This window comes from Gorilla gorilla, chromosome 13 (assembly GCF_029281585.2).
Source record: "Gorilla gorilla gorilla isolate KB3781 chromosome 13, NHGRI_mGorGor1-v2.1_pri, whole genome shotgun sequence".
NCBI classification, from domain to species: domain Eukaryota; kingdom Metazoa; phylum Chordata; class Mammalia; order Primates; family Hominidae; genus Gorilla; species Gorilla gorilla.
The window spans coordinates 28,132,276-28,153,149 of record NC_073237.2 but is presented as its reverse complement, the minus strand read 5'-3'; the positions used below and the strand labels follow the sequence as shown (position 1 = coordinate 28,153,149).

General features: G+C 43.0%; 2 protein-coding genes across 3 annotated transcripts in view; one reads left to right on the top strand and one right to left on the bottom strand.

Moving 5' to 3' along the window:
• PHF24 (PHD finger protein 24) overlaps positions 1-20,874 on the top strand; it is a 183,268-nt gene that overhangs the window by 25,345 nt on the left and 137,049 nt on the right. The gene's annotated exons all lie outside the window — the stretch shown is intronic.
• On the bottom strand, positions 1,115-4,616 carry LOC129524744 (protein SPATA31F1-like). Its single transcript, XM_055351627.2, is given in 2 exon segments — positions 1,115-4,595; positions 4,598-4,616. Coding segments are annotated over 2 exon segments (3,297 nt in total). The 5' UTR covers positions 4,602-4,616; the 3' UTR covers positions 1,115-1,302.

Here is a 20,874-nt window from a genome sequence, read left to right as displayed (position 1 = left end):
CCACCACCTCAGTTATGAGCAGCTGATCTCATTGTTCGACTCATGTGTGGCATGAAATTGTAGATTTGTGGTCACTTTCTGTGTTAATAGGACACTTTCCAAAAACCTTGTCTTCTTTTGACAGCCAAGGTGATTGGCTTCAGTGTTTTCAGAAATGCAGTGGGACACAATGAAGAGATGTAGAAGGGTGACAGGAACCAAGGGCTGGAGCTGCCAGGCTTCTGTGGTGCCGTCCTTGGCAGGAAAAAGTGTAGGAGTCATCCCCTGAGGAAAAGGCACCAGGTAGATCCTGGGAGGGGATTCAGCTGACTGGGTGCCCACCATTAGTTACTGTGAAGATAAATTTAAGGAGTAAGGATCATGGCAAGGAGAGTGGTGGAGAAGGACTCCAGGCACAGGTGGTATAGAAACAGTAGGCCTGGGTATAAGCTGCTGGCAGTAACTTGACAGGCTCACATATGTTTAGAAAACCTCTTATATTTGTGGTTCTTTCCCAGAAACTTCAGTGCTCAACTCCCTGCCCTTCATCACACTAAGGGCAAGCAGAACTAAGCTCAGTGATCCCTCCCAAAGCACTTGGGCCTTGGGTTTGCCTCCTGGCTCTAGGCTCATTTTAGCACCAAGCAAACTGTCTTTTCTCTATTCTCATGTCCCGGTCAGGCATGAGAATCAACTTTTGTCACAGGTACTCAGACCTCCAACTACATGCCCCTGCTCCCTACCAATCCCTGGGCCTGTGGGACAGGTCCTTCTCCATTTTCTACTGTCATCTCATTCCAGGAGGCTTTCATTTCATGCAACTGAGAGGCAGTGGAGGCAGTAAACAGGCAGCAGGATTACAGCAGGCTCCAAGATGGCTTTTCTAGAAAGATCTTCCCAGTATAAACAGGGAGTAGTCAGAGGAGAGTCTATCATCTGGATCTGACATCTGTCATATTAGATATTGTGTTTTGATAAACACAAAAGCACCTCCTTAAGGAGGGAATACTGTGGCACTCCTCTGAAATGAACCATCTGAATTGTGGGTTAAAGCTCCTTCCCTAGACAGGAAGGTCTTTTTACCCTCCCTCACACCTTCCCTTAACACAATACAGTGGAGATAAGGAGCAGATGGGCAACGTATTGCTGAAACATATAGAGTGTATTTCTAGTGGCACCCTGCCCCACCAGCATATTTATGGAAATGACAATACTGGTCCTCTGGAGGGCTGCAGCAGGTGGGGAGCCTATAAACTCTTTTTCATGGCTCTGTGTGTTCTCCTTGAGCAGACCAATGTTTCTATCTGAACTGAGGGTTAGGAGCTAGGGTGGGTGCCCTGGTTGGGGGGCACAAGCCACTCGAGGACAGTGATGAGGACAGTGGTGGGGGTAGCCCAGGGCTGAGGCAGAGCCAGGTTGTCTGGAGTGCAGCCGGAGCTTATCGTCTAGGGACTGGGGACCATCCAAGAAAGCTGGGCCCACCAGCTTCTGGGCAGGACGAGATTGGGCCTTGGAGCACCCTGTCGGCTTCTCTGTCTTACTTCTCCCCACAGGGCTCTTGGCTGGAGCCAGGTTCTTTGCAACATTTTCTTTTCTGGTTTTGGCCACCTTCGCAGTGGCAGAGAACATGGAGTCCTTGTGCCCTTTGCCTTTTGTTTTGGGGTTAATACGCTCCAGAAAACATTTAATTTTATTTCTGAAGCTAGACTCTGGAAGGCTGGGCTTCTTTTGAGCATGGGCTGGCATCACCAGCCCATGTAAAACTTGGCATTGCAAAGTTTGGCCCTGCAAAGGCTTAGCCTGAGTTGGTTGGCTCAGGAAAGGCTGACCCTGTGAAGCCTGGGGCACCACAGTCTGGGCATTCTCAGGAATTGTCGCTGGTTCAAGGATGACAGTTAGCTTGGTTTGACTGTCTTGCAGGTCCTTCTCAGACTCTTTCTCCCCAGGGACTCGTGGAGGTAGCTGTGGGAGCTTAAGCTGAGGGTGATGCTGGGGGCTGTGTTGACAGGGATCAGCAAGATGAAAGCTACGGCTCCATCGCCAGGACCCTCGGGGTGTCTTGTTTGGAAGCATCCCTGCTGGCCTCTGGTCTTCAGCAGGGCGTCTCTCTTCTCTGGTTGAGGAGCGCCCAAACCCCACATCCCCTTCTCTGTGGTCCCTGGCTGCTTTGGTTTCCTCTGGGTCCTCTCTCTTTCCTGCTAGCAAGGGGACATGGGCTGGGTCCTTGCTCTTGCTAGGGCTTTGAGGCTCAGGGCCCCAGGGTTCCTCCAGGCTGGGTTTGTTCACATTGGCCTCTACCTGAACACAAAGCATGTGGGCCTCTGTCATGTCCCCACTGGGTTGTGAGATCTTGGAGACCGAGTGGGCAGAACCCTGGGGTACTGCTTTGGAATTGGATTGCTTTTGGTTCTGCTGCACTGCCTTCAAGTCATTGGCCAGCTGTTCTTTAAGGTGAACCCCTTCTGGATTAGGGGCAGGAAGAGTGTCTGGTGGGATGGGCAGTTCCTGGAGCAATGTCTCCCCTTGGTGGTTTAGACTTTCAAGAGACTTCTGTGTGGATATGTTCTCTGGTGCTGCAGCAGTTTGTTCCCTGGACTTCCTTGCCCTAATGGGAATTCCCCATTGTATCTCTAGGACCTTTTTTCTCAGGTGGAAGTTTAGTTTGGTCAAGATATGTGTCTGGAGTGAGTGGGGGCTAGTAGGATGCGTCTGGCTTTCTAGAGGCAGCGTCTCCATTGTTCCTTTTACTGGCACTGCAGGCTGGAACTCTTTTGCAACGTCTGTACAACTCTCCTTGTTGCCTTGAGGGCATGGCCCAAGACTTATACACTGTTCTTCAAATGAAACCATCTGAATCAGAGGCTCTGCTGGGATTTCCACAGGACTAGGCACCATCTCTGTGATGACAGATTGGCTAGTGACTGCCAGGGCCAGGGCCCTGGGGAGCGCCACATAATACAGAGCAGGCAGCCCCGACAGGAAGGCCAGATGCTTGTGCCGTAAAGTTGTCTCCAGTTTCTCAATGGCTTCCACAGACAAGACTCAGAGCAGCTTAGGGTGTTCAGTGACAGTCCCTGGCAAAGCCTGTTGCTGCTGATCAGGGGCCGTTGGCATCCAGGGCATAACTTTGTGATGCAGGTCTGGGTCACTTGCTGTCTGCAGTACCAGGAACTGGCTCTCTGGAATGCAGGGAAAAGGAGCCACTGCCAGGACCCCAGAAATTCTGCAGTCCCAGGACCTATGTACACAGGCAGGGATCTTGCCCTGGTGGATCTGTCCACATTTGGAGTCGATGTGGCTCTGCAGTATTGCCTTGACCTGAGTTAACAAGTGTGGCATGGGGATGGACACTGGGGCCGCAATGAGTGACAGCACATCACAAGCCCCATTGGCCTCTAGGGCTACAGGCTGGGGGATGCTTATGTTGGCTAGGGCTGTGCTGCTGCAGGACACAGTCTGCTGGTCAGTGGAGGTAAGGAGCAACTGGATGGACTGCTGGATCTTCTGAGGCAGGCCCCAGCGATGGTGAATCAACTGTTTCTGGATGTGGAATTCCAGCAGCTTCCGGGCATGCTCCGGGAAGAAGAGTAGTTCCCTGGTGAGCACTGAGATGGACTTCCCTGTCTGGGAAGCTGTCGTGGTCTCAGGAGACTGAGCTTTGCCACAGGGCTCATGCTGCATGAGGCACTGGGTGTGCTGAGACCTCTGGAGGGCAGCTGGCCAGCCCCACTGAAGCTGGAGTTGCCTCTGTAGCAGGTGCCACTCCAAGGCTTCATACTCGGCCAGAGTCAGAAATGGGACGTTGATCTGAGCTCGTTGATGGTCAGATGGAGACACCCAATTTGGGGAAAGTGGGGAAGAGGGTGGGGCTGACTGGGGTGAAGTTTTAGGGAGCAGTTGGGGGAAGGAGAGCTCATTGAAGAGAAAAGGATCCTTCAAGGGGGGCTTGGGCACATTTTCAATCTTGGGAAGGCCTTGAGATCCCATGAAAGTGGCAACCAGGGACTCACTATGCAGAGAAGGGAGCCCACAGAATAGCTGGCTGTATTTCTGCTGGAGATCACTCCCTGAGTCATTATCTTGTCCCCCAGACTGTGGATGGTGGCCACTTAGGGCTTTAAGGGCTGGAGAGGGCAAGGCTAGAGCCATAGGGTTTGGACTTTGCTGACAGTGGTGTCTTTGTTCTGGGTTCATATTGGACCATTCAGAAACCCAGAAGGTCTGGATGGGCTGGCCAGCCACACATGAACACCAGGTCTGGAGGGAAATGGTCTCAAATCTATGAAGAGAGACCTGAGAAGTATTCTTCAGGTTGAAAGAAACTGGCTGGTCATTTCCAGGTTGGTAATACAATGGTGGGTTTGGCATAAGCTGCCTCAGGAACTCCTCCACACGTCTTGGGAGCCCCCACCTCTGGAAATGCATCCATTTTTTAACATGTACCTCAAGAAGCCTCAGCACTTCAGGACTGAGAAATGGCAGGTGGGCAGGGAGGACCATATGCAAGGCCATCGGATGCATCCGGTTCAGGGTTTCTGGGTTCAGGGACAGCAAGGAGACCTGGAAATTCAAGTGATGCTGGCCTTGGTTTCCCTGGACAGAGCTGGGGTTGCTCTGCTCATCTCCTCCTGGTTCAGTGGAGCCCTTGGCTTCTCAAGTCTTGAAGAAGCTATGGTGTTTGGGCCCCGGAGCACATCTGGCACTTGAAATTCTGGCCCTAGCTGGAGGTGATCAGCCCAGTAATCTTGTATGCCATCTGTGTACGTTGACTGGGCAGCTGACTGGGTTAAAGATTTCTGATCTGTTAATTGTGACAGTGTTGGGTTTATAGATGCCAGTGAAAGCTCTCTGATGTTTCTGGAATGGAGCTCTAGACTCTGCTCAAAGGATACACTAGACAGAGACAAGATCTCTAGGCAAGAGGAGACCTGTGATGGACTCCTCGACAAAGTTGGGGAGATCTAGTCATTCTCATCCGCCAGCAATTGCTGAATCTCCAGAGCCATGGCATTGCAAATTTGGCAACAGGGATCTGTACATAGGATTCCCCGCACACTTCCCTCTGGGGGAAGCCAGCCCTGGCTGGAAAGAGAAACATGGCAAACATTAATGATGGAGTAGCATCTACCTTCTTGGAAGAATGTGGGCTAGGGTTGGCATTGCCCTTCCCTAGTCCTGCAAGTCTAGAAGCCTACACCCCCTTCATGTCTACTCCTCTACTTTTCTTCTTAAGAAAATGGCATTTGGTAAGGTATGGTGGGCTGGGGGTTAGGACTTGTTGGACAAGGCCTCAGACAACCCACAGAAGGGCATGGCCCTTGGAGAAGACTGGGAGCTGAGTTCTGTGTTGGCCTTGTTGAGAAGCTGAACTAGGAGAAAGGAACCAAGCATGTGGAAGAGTCAGTTGGTTAGCTGATGGGGCATAACCAGGAATATCACAAGGTAGAACTGTCTTGCAGTCTCATTTGAGGCTAAGAAACCCGAAGTCTAGTTTTCAGTACATCCAAACTGTGGAAAATGAGGTTTATGTGGTACTTATGCATTCTGGGGGCTATGAGATATCCCCGATGATGTACCCAACATCTCCTGGGAATCAATCTTTTTCTCTAGAAATCTTAAGAGGATAAGATGATAGGCTCCTGTCTTAGGGCTGTGCCAGGAACTGGACTCCTTGAATACAGAACTAAAGGAGGTATTATCAGCAGGGTTCATCTTGGTCAGCTGAGTCTGCCCATGTAGGGATGTAGCTGTAAAGAGAATGTGACATGGGTGACTTTCTCATGCAAAATCCATTCTCTTGACTGGATAACGTATCTCAGAGCTGAGTAGAACCCCATATAATGTCTTTTATGAATAATGTACTAGTAAAATCCTGAATTTCAGAACTACTGTGACCCTGCCGCAAATCAGTATTGGGTGACTCTTTCCTCCTGAGATGATTATGCCTTTGCAACCCTCTCAACTAGTGAACCAGCCTCCACTGTGTATGTCTCCCTCCCAGCCATTTTCCATCTCCTCAGTCCTGCCCCAGGCTAAATGAAAAAATCACCACAGGCCAGGCTGGTGTTTAGAGACTGCAAACAGCAATAGATCACCTTTTCATGACAGAGAGCAGCTCTTGTGGCTTCTCATCTTCTTCCTGAGAAAGTCTCCTAGCTGAGGAACCAGAAGACAGTGTTATAGTAGACAGTGGCATGGTAGAGTTTTCAGAGTATCTAGAGGAGGTTGGAGGCCTTTGACTCTCAGCAAGAAGACACTGAGAACCCTAATTATAAATGCTTTAAGGCCTTTCTGTGCACAGTGTAATGAATCATGACTTGTTCTCCTGTGCCCATTCTTATTTGACCTTAACAACCATACTGTGAGTGAGAGGATCATCAGATGCCCATGTTATGGCAAACAAGACTGAGAGATGAAGTGACTTCCACAGGTTTTAAAACTAGTAAATGACACAGCTAAGGACATCTGCACTATTTCCTCAATTCTTTATTCCCATGGGAATAATGTAGAGAATTTTGGGACGTTTCCAAGGTAAGATTTCCCACCCATGGAAGTTTCAGTCTGGGGAACTGGAGTCTTCAGTGGCAGAGCACCTGGTTCTTGGCTCCAGGGGTCATAGAGGGACAGGATTCATGGGAAACACCCACAGTGGAAGGGAGTCAGAGGAGAGATTGGGACTTCACCTGTTGATGCTGCATCTCTAGCTCTTTTCCTGACTTTTTGGTGACGCTTAAAAGACAAAAACATTAGAATGTGAAGCTGGGACACCATTTTCTTTCTCACGTCCAAAATGAGACTTACATTTATTTTCCACTCCCTTTCTATATATCTATCTGTATTTTATACGCTCTCCTGGATTTTCTTTGCCTATTCCACCTTTTTACTCCATTTTCCTTCTCTGCTTATTTCGGATTCACTTGGAGGCTTTTCCAAATTCTATACTTCCCATCTGATTCGCAGATAAGTCCTGCTGGATGCTGAGGATGAAGCAAGAGAAAGGATAGTACAGATCAAAGAGTGTGTGGTTCTAATACCCAAAGACTTCAGTTTATAAACACCTTAAAGGGCCACCAACCAAAAAAATCCCCCATATTGTGAGGTCTTCTGAGATCCAGTGAGATAGATCCCATATCATCTAGGTCTCTATTCAAGTCAAATGGAAAGCTTCTTGGCTTTTCAATTAGAGTATGGTTCAGGGAAGACCTGGTAAGGAATTACTTTTAGGCTCTGAGAAGGAAAAGACTATATAAAAGTAACTAAAGGTATGGCATAAAAATTGGGGGAGAGGGGAAGTGGGGTCAATAAGGAGGGACTCTGGAGCTTAAAAGCATATTATCTGAGGCTTAATTAGTTCAGTTGGAATCATATTGTTGCCCTACCCAGCAGCAGCTCCTTTTGACTTCCAAGTTCAATTCATGGTGGCTCCTTTTCACTTGCCAGATAATTACAATAATGATGAAGATGGAGCCATAGGTGTATAAGGGATATCCAACTTCCCACAGAACAAAAGTAGGGCTCAACATGGTCTAAACCTCATTAGCATGAGATCAGCCATCCCTCTATCTCGGAATTCAGGGTTCTGGTGCCTAATGACTCCCAGTGCTAGGCCTTGTCATGTTCACCTCACAGAGGATGGAACTAGGCCACCAGACTGCATCACAAAGCCCTCCTGTTTCATGAGGTACATGTAGTAGGGAAGCTCATGTGGTGATTCAGTCTGTAGATGAGGGTGTTTTGAGTCTGGGACTGAAGGTGCCACAAGCAGTGTCTATTTCCTAATCTGTCTTCACTTTCCACTCCCTATACCAGCTTGATGTCTCGGCTCTCTCCTTCACAACTGTATGGTCACCTGTCCTCAGAAAACTGAGTGCTTTGGCACAGGGGGCACCTTATGAGAAGGGGTGGTTAGGCTGGAGGAACCTCCACTAACTCTCCCACTTGTTTTGGAAATATACCTGAGAAGCACACAAGAATTTAGGGAGGGCAGAGTCTGGTTATGGCTTGGAAATGGAGATCTTTGATGTTTCAGGCAATGGGTGATTGGTAACAGAGGTGCGGGAAGGGGACTATGGCTGATGTGGTAGGGTGATAGGGAGAGGCCAAGGTGGCCGTATCTGTCCAGTCTGTGTGGCCTCAAGCTTGCAGATGGGTGGGGAGAGATTGTAAATGCTGCAATCTTTTTGAGGCACATTAATGTGGCTCACTTCTGGAATTCTGTCCAAATCTTGGTTTTCTAGAGCTGCCTCTGTCCTTGTTATAGCATTCTGCCTGTTCAGGGAGATGAATGCCTGTAGAGATGGATTAGTAGCCATTTCTGGCTTTGGGTCGCAAACTGGTTGCTGCTTGTGGTTGGATCTATTCATCTCTGGATGTATTCTGTTTGCCTGTAGGATTTTTATTTGTTTGCTTGAGTTGGATTCTGGAAACTTTTAAAGCAGAGCAGCTGTTTTCCACTTTTGCCTCAGGACTCATCACTCCTATACTCTGCCCATTAATTTATACATTTATGTTACCTGCTTAACCTCCATGAATATTGCAATACTTCCCTAACAGCCATTGATTTCTGAATATGCTTAGAAGGTGTTGCCCTGGTGAGAATGGTTATAGCCAAAAGCGGAGAAAAAAATTCTTGGGCTCAAAATCTTTGAACATTCATCCAGCATCCCATCCTTTACCTCACTGGCATGGTAAGTATATTCAGTATGCTCATCCCTAAGCTGGGTGATGTCAAGGGTACAAGGACTTTGAGTCATGTTGGCTTCCTCCTCTCAAGACATTTAAAAATCTAGTTTCAAAGACAAGACAAATTTACGTGAATCAATAGCCAATGACTTATTTCAAATAATTTGATGTATTATTGAGGTTCAGGTCTCAACCTTTGAAGAGAGAGAATGCATGGAGGGTATCAGTTTGGTCGGAGAGGGCTCCTGGGGAGATTAATTTTGGAGTTTTGTCTAAAAGTGCAGGTTATAGGGAAAAGGACTGTTCCAGGTGGGAGAGAAAATTCCTAACAAACGCAGAACCCCAAGGAATGTGCCGCAGAGTTCATTTGATACTAAAAAATGCAGTCTATCTTTAGCAGAGGTGCAGATGAATGGATTGGAGAGCAATTGTGGGAAAGATTGGAGGAGCAGGGGTGAGGCCCTCCTTGATGGAGGGCCTTTGCATTTATTTTATTTTAATCACTTAGATTAATTGATTTTTTAAAGTAAGCATACATATAAATGGTATAAACTTCAAAAGGTAGAAGAAGGTATAACATACTGTCTCCTCATCCTTGTCTCTCATCTCTCATTTTTATTCCCTCAGTCAATCACTCCTATCAGGTTCCTGTGTATCTTTCCAGACTAGTCTAGCATAAATTTAAAAAATGAATTTTAATGTTTTATTCACAAAGGGAAAGATAGTATAGATAGTTTTCTCTCTTATTTCCCTCCTTCTCCTCCTCCTCCTTCTCCTTCTCCTCCTTCTTCTTCTTCTTCTCCTCCTCCTCCTTCTTCTTCCCCTCCCTCCCTTCCTTCCTTCCTTCCTCCTCCTCCTCCTTTTCCTCCTCCTCTCCTTCCTTCTTGTTCTTCTAGCTTCTTTCTTCTTCTTCTTCTTCTGACAAGGTCACCCAGGCTGGAGTGCAGTGACACAATCATAGCTCACTGCAGCCTCTAACTCCTGGGTTCAAGGGTTCCTCTTGCCTCAGCCTCCCAAGTCCCACCTGAGCCCCCCCAGATGCTAGGATTACAGTCTTATTTCATTTAATAAAATAAATATATCTTGAGCATATCATTTTCTTTAATGTCTTTAATATTTTCCTTGATATGGCTGAAACACAGTTCATTTTCCATGCCATATTCTTGAATATTTCGTATAATTTTGCTCTAAAAATGCTGACGCAAACCTTATATAATATAAATCTTTGCATAAATATATAGGTATATATGTAGGAAAAATGCCTTCTAGTGAAATTGCTGGGTCAAAGAGTGTGTGCATTTTCAATGTTTATATTGCCTAATTGCCCTCCAATTGTAGAAATTCACACTTCTTTTTATTTTTTATTTTTTATTTTTTGAGACAGAGTCTTGCTCTGTCCCCCAGGCTGGAGTGCAGTGGCGCGATCTCGGCTCACTGCAAGCTCTGCCTCCCGGGTTCATGCCATTCTCCTGCCTCAGCCTCCCGAGTAGCTGGGACTACAGGCACCTGCCACCACACCCGGCTAATTTTTTGTATTTTTAGTGGAGACGGGATTTCACCGTGTTAGCCAGGATGGTCTCGATCTCCTGACCTTGTGATCCTCCCGTCTCGGCCTCCCAAAGTGCTGGGATTGCAGGTGTGAGCCACCGCGCCCAGCCAGAAATTCACACTTCTAAAAAATGTTTTAAGAGTGCCTCTTTTCCATATTGATGAATACGTCAGTTGTTTCCACCTTTTTGCTGTCGTGAATAATGTTCAAGTGAATGTTGGTTTACAAGTATCTGTTCAAATCCTTGTTTTCAGTCCTTTTGAGTATATACCACAGTTTCATTTTTGTTGCTTAAATTTTTCATTTGTCTAGAATTTAGTAATTAAAAACACTTTTCTGAGGTATGATTAATGTACAATAAGCTACACATATTTAAAGTGAACAATTTAGGCTGGGCACAGTGGCTCACACCTATAATCCCAGCACTTTGGGAGGCCGAGGCAGGCGGGTTACCTGAAGTCAGGAGTTTAAGACTAGCCTGTCAAACATGGTGAAACCCTGTCTCTACTAAAAATACAAAAATTAGCCAGGAGTGGTGGCAGCCGCCTGTAATCCCAGCTACTCCAGAGGCTGAGGCAGGAAAATCGCTGAACCAGTTGGCAGAGGTTGCAGTGAGCCGAGATTGCACCACTGCTCTCCAACCTGGGCAACAAGAGTGAGACTCCATCTCAAAAAACAAACAAAGAGTGAACAATTTGATAAATTTTCACATTTGTATATACTTGTGAAACCGTTGTCACAGTCAAGATTAACACATCCTCAAAACTTTATTTATGCCCCTTTGTAATCGTTTTTCCCTACCCCTTTCATTTCCTCTCTCTTCCAAACCATTGATCTATTTTCCATCACTGTAGTTTAGTTTGCATTTTTCTAGAGTTTTATATAAACGTAGTCATGCAGTATGTATACATTTATGTCTGGCTTCTTGCACTCAGCCCAATTATTTGAATATATTCATGTTGTTTTGTATATTATTAGTTCATTCCTTTTTATTGCGGAGTAGATTCCATTGTATGCATATATAACAATTTGTTTAACCATTCGGTAGTTGATAGACATTTGAGTTATTACCAGTTTGGGGCTACTAGAAATAATGCTGCTATGAACATTCATGTACCAGTCTTTATAAGGACATGTATTCCCATTTTTCTTGGGTAAATACCCAGGAGTAGAATGAATGAATCATATGATAGTTGTATGCTAGGGTTTGAATGTATGTGTCCCTCTAAATTTCATAGATTGAAACCTAATTACCAAGGTGATGGTATTAGAAGTTGGAGCTTTTGGGGAGGTGATTAGGGCATAAAAGCTCTGCCCTCATGAATGGGATTAATGACTTTATAAATAAGATGTGAAGGAGCTGTTTGCCCCTCCCACCATATGAAGACACAGCATTTGTCCCCTCTGGAGGATGCAGCAACCAGGTTCCATCTTGGAAGCAGAGACTGGGCCCTCATCAGACACGGGACCTGCCAGCACCTCGATCTTGTACATCCAGCCTCAAGAACTGTGAGAGATAAATTTCTGTTCTTTATAAGTTGCCCAATCTGTGGTATTTGTTATAGCAGCATGAATGATTAAAACTGTGTGTGTTTAATTTTTTTTAATTTCCAAACTGTTTTCCAAGATGGTTGTACTATTTCCATTCCTGCCAGCAGTGTATGAGTGTTTGTTTTCCTATATCTTTGTCAACCCTTGGTACAATCCTTTTTAATTTTAGCCATTCTAATATGTGTGTAATGGTATCACTTTGGGGTTTTAATCTGTGTTTCTCCAATTAATAATGATGTTGAGCATTTTTTCATGCACTGTGTGTCATCCATTTTTATGGTGAAGCTTTGTACAAACATTTTTCCTATTGTGTTAATTTTTAGAAACCAATTGAAAAGCAATTACCAAAAAGCGGTAAAGGACACATTACTTGTCTAGAAATCCATAAATGTTGGATTGTTGCCATCCTTATTAGTAAACTGATTCCAAAAGAATGAGACTAATTTTCTGATGGCTTTTAGGAGTCTGGCACCACATTATGAGCTCTAAAATATTAATGTAAAAATATTAGATTGCCAAACAACTTTGAACCTTATGGTTTGTTGCATGAAAACATTGTTAATGTGGCTTATAAAATACTACTGTATGAACAATGCAAATCTTTTGGAAAGTGTGTATCTCACAAAAATAAAAATTATAACAAGTTAAAAAAATATCAAGTGACCATATATGTATAGGCCTAGTTCTGAATGCTATTCCGTTCCATTGATCTATTTGTCTTTGTTAATGTCAGTGACATTATCTTGATTACTGTAGTTTTATACTAAGTCTTGAAGTCAGGTGGAATAAGTAATCTTTTTCAGAGCTATTTTGGCTATTATAGTTCATTAATTTTAGAATAAGTTTTTCAATTTCTGTAGTGGGATTTTAATTGGGATTGTGTTGAATGTTGTTTTATTTGTCTATTGCTGCGTAACAAATTACCACAAAATTTAGTGATTCAAAATAACATACATTTATTATTTCACCATGCTTGGCTAATTTTTTTTATTTAAATTTTTAATTTTTATTTTTTTAGAGACAGTATCTCACTACATTGCCCAGGCTGGTCTTTAACTCTTGGCCTCAAACAATCCTCCTGCCTCAGCCTCTGAAAATGTTGGGATTACAGGTGTGAACTACCATGTCAGACCAGTATCCGTTCTTAAATATTTGGTAGAATTCAGTAGTGAAGCTATCAGGTCCTGTACTTTTCTTTTTGATGGGAGACTTTTTATTACTGTTTCGATCTCCATATTTATTGTTGATCTGTTCAGATTTTCTATTTCTTCATGATTCCTTCTTGGTAGATTGTATGTTCTAGGACTTTATCCATTTCTTCTAGGTTATTTAATTTGTTTGTGAATAATTGTTCCTGGTAGGCTCTTATGATCATTTGTATTTCTGTGGTATCAATTGTAATGTCTCCGCTTTCATTCTGAGTTTATTTATTTGAGTCTTCTCTCTTTTTTTCTTAATGTAACTAAAGATTTGTCAATTTTGTTTCTTTTCAAATAACCAACTCTTCCTTTTGTTCATATTTTTTGTTGTTTTTCTAGTGTCTATTTTATTTATTTAACCTCTAATCTTTATTATTTCTTTCCTTTCACTAACTTTGGGCTTAGTTTGTTCTTCTTTTTCTAGTTCCTTGAGGTGTAACATTAGGTTGCTTGAGATCTTTCTTCTTTTTTGATGTAGGCATTTATTGCTATAAACTTCCCTCTTAGAATTGTTTTTCCTGCATTTCATAAGTTTTGATATTGTGTTTCCTCTTTCATTTGCCTCAAGATATTTTCTAATTTACCTTGTGATTTATTTGATCCATTGGTTATTCAGGAGCATGTTGTTTAATTTCCAGGTATTTGTGAATTTTTCCCAAATTCTTCCTGTTAACAAGTTCCAGTTTTATACCATTGAGGTTGGAAAAGATAATTGACATTATTTCAGTCTTCTTAAATTTGTTATTTCACTCTTCTTAAATTTGTTATTTCACTCTTCTTAAATTTGTTATTTGTGGCCTAACATATTATCTATATTGAATAATGTTCCACGTGTGCTTGAGAGAAATGTGCATTCAGCTGCTGTTGAATGAAATGTTCTGTAAATGTCTGTTAGGTCCATTTGGTCCAAAGCATAGTTTAAGTCCAGTGTTTCCTTATTGATTTTCTGTCTGGATGATCTTCCCAACTGCTGAAAGTGGGGTATGAAGTCCCCTACTGTTATTTTACTAGTCATATTTTTCCCTTTAGACCTATTGATATTTGCTTTATATATTTAGGTGCTCCAATATTGGGTGCATATATGCTATATTTACAATTATGATATCCTCTTGATGAATTGACCTCTCCATCATTATATAATGACCTTCTTTGTCTTATTTTACAGTTCTTGACTTAAAGTCTATTTTATCTGAGTATAGCTACCCTTCCTCTCTTTTTGTTCTCATTTGTATGAAATCTCTTTTTCCATCCTTTCACTTTCAATTTCTATGTATCCGTAAAGGAAAATTGATTCTCTTGCAGGCAGCATACAGTTGGGTCTTGTTTTTTTACTCCACTCTGCCACTTTATGTCTTTTCATTGGAGAATTTAATCCATTTACATTCAAGGTAATTATTGATAGGTAAGGACTTACTACTACTATTTTGCTAATTGTTTTCTAGTTGTTTTATAGACCCTTTATTCCTTTTTCCCTCTCTTGTTGTCGTCTGTTGAGGTTAGATGATTTTCTGTAGTGGTATGCTTTAATTCCTTACTTTTTATCTTTTGTGTATCTAGTCTAGTTTTTTTGCTTTGTGGTTACCATGAGGCTTACAAGAATATGTTATGATTACAACAGGTTACTTTAGCTGATAACAAGTTAACTTTTTTTTAAATTTTATTTTATTTTATTATTATTATACTTTAAGTTTTAGTGTACATGTGCACAATGTGCAGGTTAGTTACATATGTATACATGTGCCATGCTGGTGTGCTGCACCCATTAACTCCTCATTTAGCATTAGGTATATCTCCTAAAGCTATCCCTCCCCCCTCCCCCAACCCCACAACAGTCCCCAGAGTGTGATGTTCCCCTTCCTGTGTCCATGTGTTCTCATTGTTCAATTCCCACCTATGAGTGAGAATATGCGGTGTTTGGTTTTTTGTTCTTGCGATAGTTTACTGAGAATGATGATTTCCAGTTTCATCCATGTCCCTACAAAGGACATGAACTCATCATTTTTTATGGCTGCATAGTATTCCATGGTGTATATGTGCCACATTTTCTTAATCCAGTCTATCATTGTTGGACATATGGGTTGGTTCCAAGTCTTTGCTATTGTGAATAGTGCCGCAATAAACATACGTGTGCATGTGTCTTTATAGCAGCATGATTTATAGTCCTTTGGGTATATACCCAGTAATGGGATGGCTGGGTCAAATGGTATTTCTAGTTCTAGATCCCTGAGGAATCGCCACACTGACTTCCACAATGGTTGAACTAGTTTACAATCCCACCAACAGTGTAAAAGTGTTCCTATTTCTCCACATCCTCTCCAGCACCTGTTGTTTCCCGACTTTTTAATGATTGCCATTCTAACTGGTGTGAGATGGTATCTCATTGTGGTTTCGATTTGCATTTCTCTGATGGTCAGTGATGATGAGCATTTTTTCATGTGTTTTTTGGCTGCATAAATGTCTTCTTTTGAGAAGTGTCTGTTCATGTCCTTCACCCACTTTTTGATGGGGTTGTTTGTTTTTTTCTTGTAAATTTGTTTGAGTTCATTGTAGATTCTGGATATTAGCCCTTTGTCAGATGAGTAGGTTGCAAAAATTTTCTCCCATGTTGTAGGTTGCCTGTTCACTCTGATGGTAGTTTCTTTTGCTGTGCAGAAGCTCTTTAGTTTAATTAGATCCCATTTGTCAATTTTCGCTTTTGTTGCCTTTGCTTTTGATGTTTTAGACATGAAGTCCTTGCCCATGCCTATGTCCTGAATGGTAATGCCCAGGTTTTCTTCTAGGGTTTTTAGGGTTTTAGGTCTAACATGTAAATCTTTAATCCATCTTGAATTAATTTTTGTATAAGGTGTAAGGAAGGGATCCAGTTTCAGCTTTCTACATATGGCTAGCCAGTTTTCCCAGCACCACTTATTAAATAGGGAATCCTTTCCCCATTGCTTGTTTTTCTCAGGTTTGTCAAAGATCAGATAGTTGTAGATATGCGGCATTATTTCTGAGGGCTCTGTTCTGTTCCATTGATCTATATCTCTGTTTTGATACTAGTACCATGCTGTTTTGCTTACTGTAGCCTTGTAGTATAGTTTGAAGTCAGGTAGCATGATGCCTCCAGCTTTGTTCTTTTGGCTTAGGATTGACTTGGCGATGTGGGCTCTTTTTTGGTTCCATATGAACTTTAAAGTAGTTTTTTCCAATTCTGTGAAGAAAGTCATTGGTAGCTTGATGGGGATGGCATTGAATCTATAAATTACCTTGGGCAGTATGGCCATTTTCACGATATTGATTCTTCCTACCCATGAGCATGGAATGTTCTTCCATTTCTTTGTATCCTCTTTTATTTCGTTGAGCAGTGGTTTGTAGTTCTCCTTGAAGAGGTCCTTCACGTCCCTTGTAAGTTGGATTCCTAGGTATTTTATTCTCTTTGAAGCAATTGTGAATGGGAGTTCACTCATGATTTGGCTCTCTGTTTGTCTGTTATTGGTGTATAAGAATGCTTGTGATTTTTGTACATTGATTTTGTATCCTGAGACTTTGCTGAAGTTGCTTATCAGCTTAAGGAGATTTTGGGCTGAGACAATGGGGTTTTCTAGATATACAATCATGTCATCTGCAAACAGGGACAATTTGACTTCCTCTTTTCCTAATTGAATACCCTTTATTTCCTTCTCCAGCCTAATTGCCCTGGCCAGCACTTCCAACACTATGTTGAATAGGAGTGGTGAGAGAGGGCATCCCTGTCTTGTGCCAGTTTTCAAAGGGAATGCTTCCAGTTTTTGCCCATTCAGTATGATATTGGCTGTGGGTTTGTCATAGATAGCTCTTATTATTTTGAGATACGTCCCATCAATACCTAATTTATTGAGAGTTCTTAGCATGAAGGGTTGTTGAATTTTGTCAAAGACCTTTTCTGCATCTATTGAGATAATCATGTGTTTTTTGTCGTTGGTTCTGTTTATATGCTGGATTACATTTATTGATTTGTGTATATTGAACCAGTCTTGCATCTCAGGGATGAAGCCCACTTGATCATGGTGGATAAGCTTTTTGATGTGCTGCCAGATTCGGTTTGCCAGTATTTTATTGAGGATTTTTGCATCAATGTTCATCAAGGATATTGGTCTAAAATTCTCTTTTTTGGTTGTGTCTCTGCCCGGCTTTGATATCAGGATGATGCTGGCCTCATAAAATGAGTTAGGGAGGATTCCCTCTTTTTCTGTTGATTGGAATAGTTTCAGAAGGAATGGTACCAGTTCCTCCTTGTACCTCTGGTAGAATTTGGCTGTGAATCCATCTGGTCCTGGACTCTTTTTGTTGGTAAGCTATTGATTATTGCCACAATTTCAGAGCCTGTTATTGGTCTATTCAGAGAGTCAACTTCTTCCTGGTTTAGTCTTGGGAGGGTGTATGTGTCGAGGAATTTATCCATTTCTTCTAGATTTTCTAGTTTATTTGCGTAGAGGTGTTTGTAGTATTCTCTGATGGTAGTTTGTATTTCTGTGGGATCAGTGGTGATATAACCTTTATCATTTTTTATTGCGTGTATTTGATTCTTCTCTCTTTTCTTCTTTATTAGTCTTGCTAGCGGTCTATCAATTTTGTTGATCCTTTCAAAAAACCAGCTCCTGGATTCATTAATTTTTTGAAGGGTTTTTTGTGTCTCTATTTCCTTCAGTTCTGCTCTGATTTTAGTTATTTCTTGCCTTCTGCTAGCTTTTGAATGTGTTTGCTCTTGCTTTTCTACTTCTTTTAATTGTGATGTTAGGGTGTCCATTTTGGATCTTTCCTGCTTTCTCTTGTGGGCATTTAGTGCTGTAAATTTCCCTCTACACACTGCTTTGAATGTGTCCCAGAGATTCTGGTATGTTATGTCTTTGTTCTCGTTGGTTTCAAAGAACATTTTTATTTCTGCCTTCATTTCATTATGTACCCAGTAGTCATTCAGGAGCAGGTTGTTCAGTTTCCATGTGGTTGAGCGGTTTTGAGTGAGTTTCTTAATCGTGAGTTCTAGTTTGATTGCACTGTGGTCTGAGAGACAGTTTGTTATAATTTCTGTTGTTTTACTTTTGCTGAGGAGAGCTTTACTTCCAAGTATGTGGTCAATTTTGGAATAGGTGTGGTGTGGTGCTGAAAAAAATGTATATTCTATTGATTTGGTGTGGAGAATTCTGTAGATGTCTATTAGGTCCGCTTGGTGCAGAGCTGAGTTCAATTCCTGGGTATCCTTCTTAACTTTCTGTCTCGTTGATCTGTCTAATGTTGACAGCGGGGTTTTAAAATCTCCCATTATTATTGTGTGGGAGTCTAAGTCTCTTTGTAGGTCACTCAGGACTTGCTTTATGAATCTGGGTGCTCCTGTATTGGGTGCATATATATTTAGGATAGTTAGCTCTTCTTGTTGAATTGATCCCTTTCCCATTATGTAATGGCCTTCTTTGTCTCTTTTGATCTTTGTTGGTTTAAAGTCTGTTTTATCAGAGACTAGGATTGCAACCCCTGCCTTTTTTTGTTTTCCATCTGCTTGGTAGATCTTCCTCCATCCTTTTATTTTGAGCCTATGTGTGTCTCTGCACGTGAGATGGGTTTCCTGAATACAGCACACTGATGGGTCTTGACTCTTTATCCAATTTGCCAGTCTGTGTCTTTTAATTGGAGCATTTAGTCCATTTACCTTTAAAGTTAATATTGTTATGTGTGAATTTGATCCTGTCATTATGATATTAGCTGGTTATTTTGCTCGTTAGTTGATGCAGTTTCTTCCTAGCCTCGATGGTCTTTACAATTTGGCATGATTTTGCAGTGGCTGGTTCTGGTTGTTCCTTTCCATGTTTAGTGCTTCCTTCAGGAGCTCTTTTAGGGCAGGCCTGGTGGTGACAAAATCTCTCAGCATTTGCTTGTCTGTAAAGTATTTTATTTCTCCTTCACTTATGAAGCTTAGTTTGGCTGGATTCTTTTCTTTAAGAATGTTGAATATTGGCCCCCACTCTCTTCTGGCTTGTAGAGTTTCTGCTGAGAGATCCGCTGTTAGTCTGATGGGCTTCCCTTTGTGGGTAACCCGACCTTTCTCTCTGGCTGCCCTTAACATTTTTTCCTTCATTTCAACTTTGGTGAATCTGACAATTATGTGTCTTGGAGTTGCTCTTCTCGAGGAGTATCTTTATGGCGTTCTCTGTATTTCCTGAATCTGAATGTTGGCCTGCCTTGCTAGATTGGGGAAGTTCTCCTGGATAATATCCTGCGGAGTGTTTTCCAACTTGGTTCCATTCTCCCCGTCACTTTCAGGTACACCAATCAGATGTAGATTTGGTCTTTTCACGTAGTCCCATATTTCTTGGAGGCTTTGTTCATTTCTTTTTATTCTTTTTTCTCTAAACTTCCCTTCTTGCTTCATTTCATTCGTTTCATCTTCCATCACTGATACCCTTTCTTCCAGTTGGTCTCATCGGCTCCTGAGGCTTCTGCATTCTTCACGTAGTTCTCGAGCCTTGGCTTTCAGCTCCATCAGCTCCTTTAAGCACTTCTCTGTATTGGTTATTCTAGTTATACATTCTTCTAAATTTTTTTCAAAGTTTTCAACTTCTTTGCCTTTGGTTTGAATTTCCTCCTGTAGCTCAGAGTAGTTTGATCGTCTGAAGCCTTCTTCTCTCAGCTCGTCAAAATCATTCTCCATCCAGCTTTGTTCCATTGCTGGTGAGGAGCTGCGTTCCTTTGGAGGAGAGGCACTCTGCTTTTCAGAGTTTCCAGTTTTTCTGCTCTGTTTTTTCCCCATCTTTGTGGTTTTATCTACTTTTGGTCTTTGATGATGGTGATGGACAGATGGGTTTTTGGTGTGGATGTCCTTTCTGTTTGTTAGTTTTCCTTCTAACAGACAGGACCCTCAGCTGCAGGTCTGTTGGAGTTTGCTAGAGGTCCACTCCAGACCCTGTTTGCCTGGGTACCAGCAGCAGTGGCTGCAGAACAGCGGATTTTCGTGAATCACGAATGCTGCTGTCTGATCGTTCCTCTGGAAGTTTTGTCTCAGAAGTACCCGGCCGTGTGAGGTGTCAGTCTTCCCCTACTGGGGGGTGCCTCCCAGTTAGGCTGCTCAGGGGTCAGTGGTCAGGGACCCACTTGAGGAGGCAGTCTGCCCATTCTCAGATCTCCAGCTGCGTGCTGGGAGAACCACTGCTCTCTTCAAAGCTGTCAGACAGGGACATTTAAGTCTGCAGAGGTTACTGCTGTCTTTTTGTTTGTCTGTGCCCTGCCCCCAGAGGTGGCACCTGCAGAGGCATGCAGGCCTCCTTGAGCTGTGATGGGCTCCACCCAGTTCAAGCTTCCCAGCTGCTTTGTTTACCTAAGCAAGCCTGGGCAATGGTGGGCTCCCCTCCCCCAGCCTCGCTGCCGCCTTGCAGTTTGATCTCAGACTGCTGTGCTAGCAATCAGTGAGACTCCGTGGGTGTAGGACCCTCCGAGCCAGGTGCGGGATATAATCTCCTGGTGGGCCGTGTTTTAAGCCCGTCGGAAAAGTGCAGTATTGGGGTGGGAGTGACCCGATTTTCCAGGTGCCGTCTGTCACCCCTTTCTTTGACTAGGAAAGGGAACTCCCTGACCCCTTGCACTTCCCGAGTGAGGCAATGCCTCGCCCTGCTTCGGCTCGCACACAGTGCGCTGCACCCACTGTTCTGCGCCCACTGTCTGGCACTCCCTAGTGAGATGAACCCGGTACCTCAGATGGAAATGCAGAAATCACCTGTCTTCTGCATCGCTCACACTGGGAGCTGTAGACCGGAGCTGTTCCTATTCGGCCATCTTGCCTCCCGCCCTCACCTAATTGTCGATCACAAGTTAACTTTGACTGTGTAAAAAAAACTCATCATGTTTACTTTACCCCTTAATTTATATTTTTTATGTCATAATTTACATCTTGTCTTTTAACTTTCA